The 11,822-nt window shown below is 57.5% G+C and overlaps 1 protein-coding gene across 2 annotated transcripts; it reads left to right on the top strand.

Annotated features, from left to right (window-relative positions):
- Positions 1–5,028: 5,028 nt before the first annotated feature.
- On the top strand, positions 5,029–11,528 carry CHADL (chondroadherin like). 2 transcript variants are annotated; one of them, XM_086403017.1, is made up of 5 exons: positions 5,106–5,213; positions 5,745–7,445; positions 7,950–8,116; positions 8,756–8,954; positions 11,285–11,528. In XM_086403017.1, the coding sequence occupies exons 2-5, from the start codon at positions 5,775–5,777 to the stop codon at positions 11,315–11,317; spliced, it is 2,070 nt and encodes a 689-aa protein (XP_086259143.1). In that variant the 5' UTR covers positions 5,106–5,213; positions 5,745–5,774; the 3' UTR covers positions 11,318–11,528. The 2 variants fall into 2 exon arrangements, with proteins under 2 accessions (XP_086259144.1, XP_086259143.1); XM_086403018.1 differs by lacking the exon at positions 11,285–11,528 and having other exon boundaries at positions 5,029–5,213; positions 8,756–10,521.
- The last annotated feature ends 294 nt before the right edge of the window (positions 11,529–11,822 follow it).

The raw sequence follows: 11,822 nt of genomic DNA, 5'->3' as shown, positions 1-11,822 counted from the left end.
CATCACCGGGGGTCAGCCTGGTAGCCCCCTCTCTCTGTCATGGGCCTGCCTGTCCCCTTCGCACAGCTGGGTGGGTGGCGCCCAGGAGGGGCAGCCACTCCTGGAGTTCGGGGACAGTGGAAGGCCTCTGCTCTGGGCAGGGGAATTGGGCCCTGGTTCACCTGCCTAGCCCCACGTCCCGCCTTACCTAACCTGGGCTCCACCAGACCTTTCATTATTCCATTTACGGACCCAGCTGAGTGGAACACAGTCCAGATGTGGCCACAGGCCCTGCTGGCGGCCGAGGCAGGAGCCCCTGGGCCTGCATGGGAAGCGGCCCAGAGTGGAGGGCACCACCCCTGGGGTCCTCTTGTTGCTGCGGTGGTGTGACAACAGCCTAATCCTCTCCTTCCCGCCCTGGAGCGGGCCCCACAGTGAAGAGCTCCCTCCGAGGTTGCTTAGGGGGCAGTGTGTCTTTACTGGGCATGGACCACTCAGGCAACATCCTTTTTGGCTGGGTGGCAGAGCGATGCCCAGGCCTCACCCTCCCCTCGCCCCATCCCAGGTGTCAGGCAGGAGGCCAGTGGGGGTCTGGCCATTTTGAGCTCCTGGGCGGCACCCAGCCTCTGGGGAGCTCCAGTCTGGTGTAGGAGACCCAGTGTGGGGGTGGTGGGCGGTGAAGTCAGAGAAGAATCTCGAGTTACAGGTTCAAGAGCTGAGTCGTGACGTCCAAGCAGGACCTCTCACAGGTGATACAAAGGATGCCCACCCCTGCCCCGTCCTTCAGAGCAACTCCAGGTGCAGGAAGGGGCCGGGGGCTTCTCCCCTGCCTACTGAGAGCAGACTTTGGAATCTCCTCCCCAGACTCGAATGCCCACATTTGAGGACGACAGCCAATCCTAGGATTACACAGGCACCAGGTCCCTGAACACCCTGACTTGGGGTCTGCGAGATCACGGATGCCTCCGCTGAGGCAGCCTGTGACCCCCCCCACCAGCTGCAAACGACCTGCTCAGCCCCAGGCTGTTCCCAGTAAACGGAGCTCAGCTTTGGGCCAGTGGCTTGCAAACCATCGATTCCATCCTGGAAGGCCCACGCAATGTGGTCAGGGGCGCCCGGAGCAGCACTGTTGCGACAGCAGGAACCTAGAAATGGCTCACAGGCACATCTGAAAAGCGGACCAGGAGCACAGGCCACGTCACAACAGTGAGAGCGTGCTGTGGGCTCGAAGCACACCGTGACCCCCACAGGTGAATCAACAGTGGCCTTGAGCAAAGGCAGCCTCAGCCCAGCACCCCGGGTTCCAAAGCCGGGATACACGTGTGCGACAAACCCAGCTTTCAGGACGGGAGTTAGCCTGGGGAGGGCAGGGGTCAGGACGGGGTGAAGGCACAGGCTGCCTTCGTGCACCAGTCTTCAGAGTGGTCCAACTCCACTGCCTGACAGCCATAGCTGTTTTTAAGGGAAAAATTAAACACGAGCATTTTTGACACACAAAAAGCACAAACCATAAGGACATTTGCCTTCATCAAAATAAAAGGGAGTTCCCTGGTGGTACACTGGGTAAGAATCTGCCTGCCAATGCAGGGGACGTGGGTTTGATCCTTGGTCAGGGAACAAAGTGCGTGCCCTAGAGCAACCAAGTCCACAGGCTGCCACTGCTGAGGCCGCACCCTGGAGCCCATGCGCCGCAACTAAGACCAGACACAGCCAAATACATTTGAAAAACAAAGTGAAAAACAAGTCACCAAAAATACCGTGGAAGTTAACAGACAAGGTGAGAGAGTAGAAAAAGACACTGCAACACAGCAAGGATTCGTGCTGAGAATATACATCCAGTTTGAAGGAAATGCGAAGTAAAACTCTAGGTAATACCGTTATAGACCAGGCTGGCAGATACGATTGAGAGGTGACACCAGAAAAAAGACGAGTCTGGCACGTTTACACATTGCTGGAGGGACGTCAAGCTAACGAAAGCCGCTTCAGAGAGTAATTTGGCAGACACATAAAGCTGAAAACATACACGGCCTGTGAGTCCAAGTTCCCATCTAAGGGTCTGCTTGAGAGAAACTTGTACACGCGCAGAAGGAGACAAGCAGCTTGGTGAGGAATACCAGAAGATTCAATAGCCGAATGAGGCTTCCCTGGTGGCGCAGCAGCTGAGCCTCCAAGCTCTCAATGCAGGAGGCCTAGGTTCGATTCCCAGTCAGGGAACTTGATTCCCAGGTGCCACAACTACAGATTCTGCGTGCCACAGCAGAGATCTCACATGTCACAACTAAGACCCCAGCACAGCCAAAGTAAATAAAGAACCAAATATCCATCAGTAGAAGAGTTAAACTATGGCACACAGACATGCAGTGAGATATGTGTAGCACTCAAAGTGAACAAACCAGATGCAGAAGCTACATGGATCTACTAAATAAACCTTCAAAAACATGGCTGAGTGAAAGAAACATGTTTGCAAAATAATATGGCACTGTTTGATATATTTAAAAACTATACTACTACATGAAAGCCATTGCCTTCGGGTAGAAAGGAGAGACAAGGAGATGCTACACTTTCTTACCTCCATCGGGGGCGGACCACGCTCCTGCCGCTGTCCCAGAAGGGAATGCTGGGTAAAAATGAAAATGAACAAATTTTTAAAATATGCATCACAGGCGAATCTCACAAACAATACTGATCGAAAAAAAAGCCCAGACATAAAAGAATACACCCCATGGGATACTGTGGATAGAACTTGCTGTGTGAGATAAAGCACATGGGGAAGTCTGTGTGTGGTGTGACACTGTTTCTTGCTTTTAAAAAAGAATGAAAGCTGCACTTCCACCAGAAACACAGATCTAAAGTATAGGATGTGGAAAATCATAGGATACATAATTGCTACAGTCTAGATAAACTGTTTTTTTTTTTTAAGTGTGCATGTCCCCAGGAAGATAGTATTTAGGTATTCTGTGCAACACTGCAATAAAAAATGGAGGCAAGTCGATACATTTATACAATGAAATACCATCCAATACTAACTAATCAACTTAGTTCCATGATGAGTGGAAAAACAAAAAATGTGCAGAATATCTTGTGTAAAGTGTTGAAGAACATAGGTAAATGTTAGCACAAACAAGGCAGAGTTAACTGTTCTTGAGCCCCTATGGTGTGCCAGATGCCGACCGTAACCCCACAGCAGCCCCGTAAACCAGTCACTGTGTGTGAGCACATTAACAGAGCAGGGAACTGACCCACAGCAGGAGGAAGTCTAGGTCTGGGACCCACGGGCTGCCTGGCCCTCGAGGCCCCTCCTTGCTGGGCTGGTCCAGGGACTTGGGTCTCAGGCCCAGGCCCAGATTCAGAGCAGGAGGCCCTGTAACTCCAGCCGCTGCTCCCGTGGTGCCCGTCTCTCCCTCACCTCACAAAGCCTCCCATTCAGCTCTGCCCCTGCTGCCAGGTCTGTGGGCCGGGAGGGGGGGCTCCCCCGGCGTCCAGGCGGGGGACTGTTGCCAGCCTTTCCCTGTGCTGCGCCTCCAGGCCAGACTGGCCGTGCGATCGGCATGGCGGGGTGAGTCTTGGGGCCTCAGGGTTGCTGGGGGGGTCTGAGAAGCTGCATGGCTGCAGGCAAGCCCCTATCCCTCTCTGGGCCTCTCAGGGCTGGGGGGACAGGGGCTCTGGGATCTTCCCGGACAGAGATTCTCCAAGGGTCTCAAAAGAGGGTTTTGAGGAAGATGGCGGGTGCAGTTGCTCCCGTGAGCTCCCCTGGGCTAGTCCTCCAGGAGCCCGGCTGAGAGCTTGGCAGCCCTCCTGGACGCTTGACCTTGCAGAGATCTGTCACCACGCAGCCCCCACCCCACTCCAGCCTGCGCTGAGCCCCAATCTCACTACAGACTAGAGGATGCCACCAGCCCCAAGGCCAGGCTGGACCCTGGGACTCCAAGGAGACTGCAAAATAGATGGTGACAAGCCAGCGAACAGAAATGGGGGCAGCTCAGGGTAGAAGCCAGTCCAGGGGTCAGGAAGGGCTGCTCAGAGCTAAGGACAGACACGGGAAGAGCTGGTGAGGTTTGCGTGGCAGGCAGACAGGAGGGAGCTGCTCTGCGTACTTACGGTACACTGAAGGCTCAGAGCGGGTGGGTACCTGTCAGGGAATCAGGACTCAGGACCTCCCAGCAAAGGCAGTGAGGAGATGCTGGAGGGTTTTCAGCTGGGGTGTCAGGGCCCAGCTGTATTTCAGAAAGTTCCCTCTGGGTGTTAGCAGTGAGCGGAAGGCTGCGGCGGGGGGGTGTGGTGCGGCAAGGAGTGCCATCGTGGCACGGTGGGCCCTGTGGAGAGGCAGGTAGCAGTTGGGAGGTGAAGGGGTCTTGCTGGGCAATGGATGGATGGTGGGTGGATAGATGGGTAAGTGGACAGACCAGGCCCAAAGCACAGCTCTAAGGCCATATCCTCAGTTTCCCCCAGGCCAGGCCAGCTGGGTGGCGCTAAGATGGAGAGAGGACAGCAGAGGGATAAACAGCAGAGAAGGCAGAGCTCCCACCAGCCTGCCTGTCAGAGTGGCGCTGGCCAGCCACCAAGGCTCCTTGAGGCTCTCGGGTCCCATGACACCTGGTCCCCCAAAGTCTAGCCTCACTCGGGCCAGGCCTGGGTCTGCCCCTCCAGCTGCTGGGCCGTCTTCTCAAGGTGGGTGTCGTGCTCCCTGGCACCAGGGTGCCGATGCCACATCAGTCTGAGGAATGGCTGACTCTCCATCGCCAGCCTCACCCCGGGAAGACAGGCCTCCCCTGGACCCAGGAGCCTCTGCACTGCCTGTTCACTCCTCTGAACTGACTGGGCAAGGCCTCACCAAGGCAACGGGCAGATAGTCACAGAGACTCGCCAGGTCGTCCCTCTGATCCCGTCTCCTCTGTTAAAACGGAATTCCAGCTCTGTGGAGGGGTTGGAGGCTCAGGGTAACGAAAGCTTCCCCAGCACCAAAGGAGGAAGATGTCCGATGGGCTCTGGGACAAGAAGCAGGGCTCAGGGAAGCAGACAGTGTGGGTCTCTTGTTCTGTGAACAGTTGGCCCTTCTCTCTGCCAGGCCCCAGAGCCTCTCCCTGGTGCTGTTGCTTCCACTGCTGCTGCCGCTAGGGCCAAATCGGTGCGCAGTGGCCCAGCGCTGTCCACAGGCCTGCGTCTGTGACAATCCCAGAAGGCATGTCGCCTGCCGGCACCAGAACCTCACCGAGGTGCCAACTGCCATTCCTGAGGTCAGCAGGGCAAGGTGGGGTGGAGAAGGACAGCGGGAGGAGCCTGGGCTGGCACCGGAGGTTCTGCCACTACCTGGCTGGGGGAGGCCCCGGCAAGTCACTTTTCCTCCCTGAGCCTCTGTCTTCACATCTGTAAAATGGGAATGATAACAGCCAACAACAGGGAGATGATCTATTTAAAATCCTAAGTGACTGGAACAAGTTATGTGACCTATAATAGATACTGAGTTAATTACAGGCCCTAGGGCAGCGAACTGGGGACCTACTGGGATAAGGTATGGTCTCTGCCCTGCGGAGTCAAGAGCTGGAGAGTGAACGTAGAGGGGTCAGTGATAATTCAGTGTGGAAAGTGCCAGAGTGGGGGATACCCGGGTGGCTGTGGATACCCTGGAGCAGGTGTCAGGGAGCAGGATGAAGAGAATGAGGGGGAGGAGGCTGTTCCAGGTGAGGGAAGAACAGGTGCCAGCATCAGCAAGGGGCACAGGCTGTGGTCCGGGTGCCCCTCAGCATCCCCTCCCTCTCCCTGCTCAGCTGACCCAGCGTCTGGACCTCCAGGGCAACATGCTGAAGGAGATCCCCCCGGCCGCCTTCCGGGACCTGCCTCACCTGACGCACCTGGACCTGCGGCGCTGCCAGGTGGAGCTGGTGGCCGAGGGTGCCTTCCGAGGCCTAGGCCGCCTGCTCCTCCTCAACCTGGCCTCCAACCGCCTGCGCGCGCTACCCCAGGAGGCGCTGGACGGGCTAGGCTCGCTGCAGCGGCTGGAGCTGGCGGGGAACTTGCTGGAGGAGCTGCGGCCAGGGACGTTTGGGGCGCTGGGCGCGGTGACCACGCTGAACCTGGCCCACAACGCCCTGGTCTACCTGCCCGCCATGGCCTTCCAGGGGCTGGTGCGCGCCCGCTGGCTGCAGCTGTCGCACAACGCGCTCAGCGTGCTGGCCCCCGAGGCCCTGGCCGGCCTGCCCGCCCTGCGCCGGCTCAGCCTGCACCACAACGAGCTGCAGGCCCTGCCTGGGGCGGCCCTGTCCCAGGCCCGCGGCCTGGCCCGCCTCGAGCTGGGCCACAACCCCTTCACCTACACGGGCGAGGAGGATGGGCTGGCGCTCCCCGGCCTGCGGGAGCTGAGGCTGGACCACGGGGCCCTGCAGGCCCTGGATGCCCGGGCCTTCGCCCGCTGCCCTCGCTTGCACACCCTGGATCTCCGCGGGAACCAGCTGGACGCCCTGCCGCCGCTGCAGGGCCCGGGGCAGCTGCGCCGGCTGCGGCTGCAGGGAAATCCGCTGTGGTGCGGCTGCCGGGCCCGGCCACTGCTGGAGTGGCTGGCGCGGGCGCGCGTGCGCTCGGACGGCGCGTGCTGGGGGCCGCGGCGCCTGCGCGGGGAGGCCCTGGACGCCCTGCGGCCCTCGGACCTGCGCTGTCCCAGGCCCGGGGCGGAGGAGGAGGAGGAGGCCGAGGAGCTGAAGGCCGCGCGGCCCCGCGCCCCTGGCGGCGCCCCTGGGGAGGAGGCCGGGGCGGCCGGGCCCTGCCCGCGCACCTGCGTGTGCGTCCCGGAGTCGCGGCACAGCAGCTGTGAGGGCAGGGGCCTGCAGGCCGTGCCCCGCGGCTTCCCCAACGACACCCAGCTCCTGGACCTCAGGCGGAACCGCTTCCCCGTGGTGCCCCAAGCGGCCTTCCCGGGTCTGGGCCGTCTCGTGTCGCTGCACCTGCAGCACTGCGGCCTCACGGAGCTGGAGGCGGGCGCCCTGGCGGGGCTGGACAGCCTCATCTACCTCTACCTGTCAGACAACCGGCTCTCCGGCCTCAGCGCTGCCGCTCTCGAGGGGGCCCCCCGCCTGGGCTACCTGTACCTGGAGCGGAACCGCTTTGTGCGGATGCCAGGGGCCGCCCTGCTCGCCCTGCCCAGCCTCTTCTCCCTGCACCTGCAGGACAACGCCCTGGACCACCTGGCACCTGGTGACCTGGCAGGCGGGCGGGCCTTGCGCTGGCTCTACCTGAGTGGGAACCGCCTCGCCCGAGTGTCCCCTGGGGCGCTGGGCCCCGCTCGGGAGCTGGAGAAGTTGCACCTGGACAGGAACCAGCTGGGCGAGGTGCCCACTGAGGCCCTGGAGGGGCTGCCGGCCCTCCTGGAGCTGCAGCTCTCGGGGAACCCGCTCGGGGCCCTACGAGATGGCGCTTTCCGGCCCGTGGGCCGTTCGCTGCAGCACCTCTTCCTGAACAGCAGTGGCCTGGAGCAGGTGGGCGCAGGGGAAGAGGGGCGAGGGGAGGCAGCCCACACTGCTGCCCTGCCTCGCTGGGCCCCAGGCTGGGCGTGGGGCCCCGAGATGAGCCGGGCACTGCGCCTGCCCCTAGGAGCTCAGGTGTAGGCCACAGATCAGGCCGAATGCTGTGCCACAGCGAAGCAGGGAGGACGCTGCTGAGGCCTGGAGGCAGGAGCTCCCCAGGGTCTGTGGGATTACCTGCTGTTACACACGTTGTGGGCAGGGCTTTTGTTATAATTATATGGGGGGTATATATATAAATAATTATAATATATATTATATGGGGGGATAGGGCCTAGCAGTAAGAACCATGAACTGGGGGTCTGGGTGACTCGCAGAGGGCAGTGCTTTGGCCTTGGCCCAGCCTGAGTCTCCCACCAGCACTGCCCTTCCTGCCCTGCTTTGGCCTTGCCACTCCCCCGGCCTGGGGCTGGGACAGGCGTGCAGGGTCTCACACCAGGGCCTGGCGCCTTCCTGCAGATTCCTCCTGGGGCCTTCTCAGGCCTGGGGCCCCGGCTCCGGAGCCTACACCTGCAGAAGAACCAGCTGCAGACACTGCCTGCCCTGCCCGGTCTTGGTGAGCTGGAGCTCGTTGACCTCAGCGGCAACCCCTTCCACTGTGACTGCCAGCTGCTCCCGCTTCACAGGTGAGCACCTCCGCCTGAAGTCCCCCAGCTGGGGGCCCGGCCAGCTGCTCTCAAGCCCCCACCGTCTCTCTGGGGGCACCAAGTCGGTGCCATCTGAGCACCTTTGGCAGGGGAGGATCCTGCCAGGACCAGTTACCCTCTCTGGGGAACTACCCCACAGGGCTTGGGGTGGGTTTCCCTGAGCCTCTGTTCCCTCATCCATAAAGTGGGGGTGAAATCTGCCTGGCCGAGTGGACCTAGTCAGTGTGTGTGAGTGCTGTACATCATTGCCCAAGAAAGCAGCAAGGGCCCCGGAGCCCAGTGACCGGGGCTCAAACCCGCCTCTGTGATTGTCTCCTTTTGAGGAACATGGCCTCTCTGTGCTGTTTCATCATCTATAAAGGCCATGATGGTGACTGTAAAATGACGTTAAATTCAGTAGCTCGTCTCGATCGGTTTGGCTCACCAGTCCTCCACGACTGTTTATTACCGGCCCCCTTTTACAGGAAGGGGATTGAAGTTTGATTTGCTCAGGATCACTTAACTGGTGTGTCCACTCTCACCCACTAGGCCCCACCATCCCCAAATCCCTGAGGACCTCCTCGCTGTCCTCAGGAAAGCTCGGCACAGGGGCTTCCCCACTACCCCTTTTCTTCTCAGGTGGCTGGCTGGGCTGAACCTGCGCGTGGGGGCCACCTGTGCCACCCCTCCCAGTGCCCGTGGCCAGAGGGTGAAGGCCGCAGCTGCTGTCTTTGAAGCCTGCCCAGGCCAGGCTGCCAGGAAGGCCAAGCGGACACCAGCCCCCAGGCCTGGCGCCCGGGGGACCCCCACGAAGAGAAGACGGCAGAGAGCGAACAAGGTCGGCCGAGGGGTGGTTGGGTCAGGTTTCAAGGCCCTTATGGTAGTAGGGGTCTGACTTGTCTTGGTCCTAGGTTCATGAGGTTGTAGATCTGGGCAGGGACCAGATCTACTTCTGGTGGCTTCTGAGAGTGATGTCCACCCTCTCCGGCTCTGCGCTAAGCTCAGAGGGGGCCTATGGGGAAATGACTGCACGCCGTTTTGTCCCCTGGGCAGTGGCTGATTAAGCTGCAGCCTCCCGGGACCGTGTGTCCAGAAGAATCCCACAATGACGGTCACTGCTGGCTTGCTGTCCATTCAGCCTTTTCCCACCCAATCTCGGGGGCCTTGCTTGTTGCTGGGGTGGGAAGAGCAAGGGTACAGGTGTGCTGCTGGCACCACAGATGAGACTCCATCACCCCCTTGACTACATTTGACAAAACATATAGTTTTCTTTAAGTAACTGGGACCATAATTCAGTTCAGTCTCTCAGTCATGTCCGACCCTGCGACCCCATGGACTGTAGCACGCCAGGCCTCCCTGTCCATCTCCAGCTCCCAGAGTTTACCCAAACTCATGTCCATTGAATCGGTGATGCCATCCAACCATCTCATCCTCTGTCGTCCCCTTCTCCTCCTGCCTTCAATCTTCCCCAGCATCAGGGTCTTTTCAAAGGAGTCAGTTCTTCGCATCAGGTGGCCAAAGTATTGGAGTTTCAGCTTCAGCATCAGTCCTTCCAGTGAATATTCAGGATTGATTTCTTTTAGGATGGACTGGTTGGATCTCCTTACTATCCAAGGGACTCTCAAGAGTCTTCTCCAACACCACAGTTCAAAAGCATCAATTCTTTGGCGCTCAGCTTTCTTTATAGTCCAACTCTCACGTCCATACGTGACTACTGGAAAAACCAAAGCTTTGGCTAGATGAACCTTTGTTGGCAAAGTCAAGTCTCTGCTTTTTAATATGCTGTCTGCTGCTGCTAAGTCGCTTCAGTCGTGGTTGGTCATAACTTTTCTTCCAAGGAGCAAGTGTCTTTTAATTTCATGGATGCGGTCACCATCTGCAGTGATTTTAGAGCCCTCCAAAATAGTCTGTCACTGTTTCCATTGTTTTCCCCATTTATTTGCCATGAAGTGATGGGACCAGATGCCATGATCTTCGTTTTCTAAATGTTGAGCTTTAAGCCAACTTTTTCACTTCTCTTTCACTTTCATCAAAAGGCTCTTTAGTTCTTCTTTGCTTTCTGTCATAACTGTGGTGTCATCTGCGTATCTGAGGTTACTCATGATATTTCTCCCGGCAGTCTTGATTCCAGCTTGTGCTTCATCCAGCCCAGCGTTTCTCATGATGTACTCTGCATGTAAGTTAAATAAGCAGGGTGACAACATACACCCTTGACATACTCCTTTTCCTATTTGGAACCAGTCTGTTGTTCCATGTCCAGTTCTAACTGTTGCTTCTTGACCTGCACACAGATTTCTCAGAAGGTAGGTAAAGTGGTCTGATATTCCCGTCTCTTTCAGAATTCTCCAGTTTGTTGTGATCCACACAGAAAGGCTTTGGCATAGTCAATAAAGTAGCTGTTTTTCTGGAATTCTCTTGCTTTTTCTGTGATCCAGGGGATGTTGGCAATTTGATCTCTGGTTCCTCTGCCTTTTCTAAAACCAGCTTGAACATCTGGAAGTTCACGGTTCATGTACTGCTGAAGCCTGGCTTGGAGAATTTTGGGCATTAGTTTACTAGCGTGTGAGATGAGTGCAATTGTGCAGTAGTTTGAGCATTCTTTGGCATTGCCTTTGGGACTGGAATGAAAACTGACCTTTTCCAGTCCTGTGGCCACTGTTGTTTTCCAAATTTGATGGCATATTGAGTGAGTGCAGCATCTTCACAGCATCATCTTTTAGGATTTGAAATAGCTGAAGTGGAATTCCATCACCTCCACTAGCTTTGTTCATGGTGATGCTTCCTAAAGCCCACTTGACTTCACATTCCAGGATGTCTGGCTCAAGGTGAGTGACCACACCAGGGGTTTATTTCAGCTAGGCTGGGTCTTCTTGGCTGCACGGGCTTTTCTGGAATTGCAGCAAGTGGGGGCTGCCCTTATTGCGGTGCACAGGCTTCTCACCGTGGTGACCCTTGGGCTTCAGCTTTAGCTGCACATGGGCTCAGTCGTTGTAGCTCCTGGGTTCTGGAGCACAGGCTTAGTAGTTGTCCTGCAGCATGTGGCATGTCCCCATATCAGGGATCAAGCCAGCATCTCCTGCACTGGCAGGCGTTTTATTTACCACTAAGTCATCAGGGAAGCCCTAGGATTTGTTTCTACTTCTATTGAAAGTAGCTGCTTCCTCCCAGGAATACAAAGGCCTTGAAGGACACGGGCTCTGATCCCCGGCAGAATGTTCTGCACTGGGGTGCTCACCAGATTGAAGCCACCGAGTCCTGGTTGTGACCTGGCCGACGAGCTGGATGGAGTTTAATCCCACTGTTGCCATTTCATGTCAACTTAGGCCACCAAGTTACTGAACTTTAACAAGCCTTCTTTCTCTTACTTGTAAAATAAAGTCAGCACATCCTCACAGGATCAAAGATGAAGCAAGCAGTGTGAACACCTGTAAACTAGTGTCTGGCATGAGGCTGTCACAAATGTGGAATCCCTTGCTTCCCCATCCCTCGAGCAGCCGAGTCCGACGGGGTGACAGTAAAGGAAGGTGCAGGGGGTTCCACCAGTGTTTGTACCAGGGAGCCGCTCGCTGCAGGCCGTCAGGCAACGGGGCAAGGAGTAGAGAGGCTTCTGTTCCTCAGGATGTCTTCCAGTCTTCAGGTGTTCCCCACCCCCTCGACCCCCGCCACTGCTGTGGAACTTCAACAAGTCCCATCCAAAGGCAAGGGC

Source organism: Bos grunniens, chromosome 5 (assembly GCF_055505025.1).
Source record: "Bos grunniens cultivar Pamir isolate PY7600 chromosome 5, Bosgru_T2T1.0, whole genome shotgun sequence".
NCBI classification, from domain to species: domain Eukaryota; kingdom Metazoa; phylum Chordata; class Mammalia; order Artiodactyla; family Bovidae; genus Bos; species Bos grunniens.
This window is presented reverse-complemented; position numbering and strand designations above follow the sequence as displayed.

What these genes read in the sequence shown, in the direction of transcription:
- CHADL (XM_086403018.1), top strand. Translation starts at nt 5,775, where the DNA reads ATGCTGAAGGAGATCCCCCCGGCCGCCTTCCGGGACCTGCCTCACCTG. An exon ending in ACAGCAGTGGCCTGGAGCAG is followed by an intron (nt 7,446 to 7,949) that starts GTGGGCGCAGGG and finishes GCCTTCCTGCAG; the next exon opens with ATTCCTCCTGGGGCCTTCTC. An exon ending in CAGCTGCTCCCGCTTCACAG is followed by an intron (nt 8,117 to 8,755) that starts GTGAGCACCTCC and finishes TTTTCTTCTCAG; the next exon opens with GTGGCTGGCTGGGCTGAACC.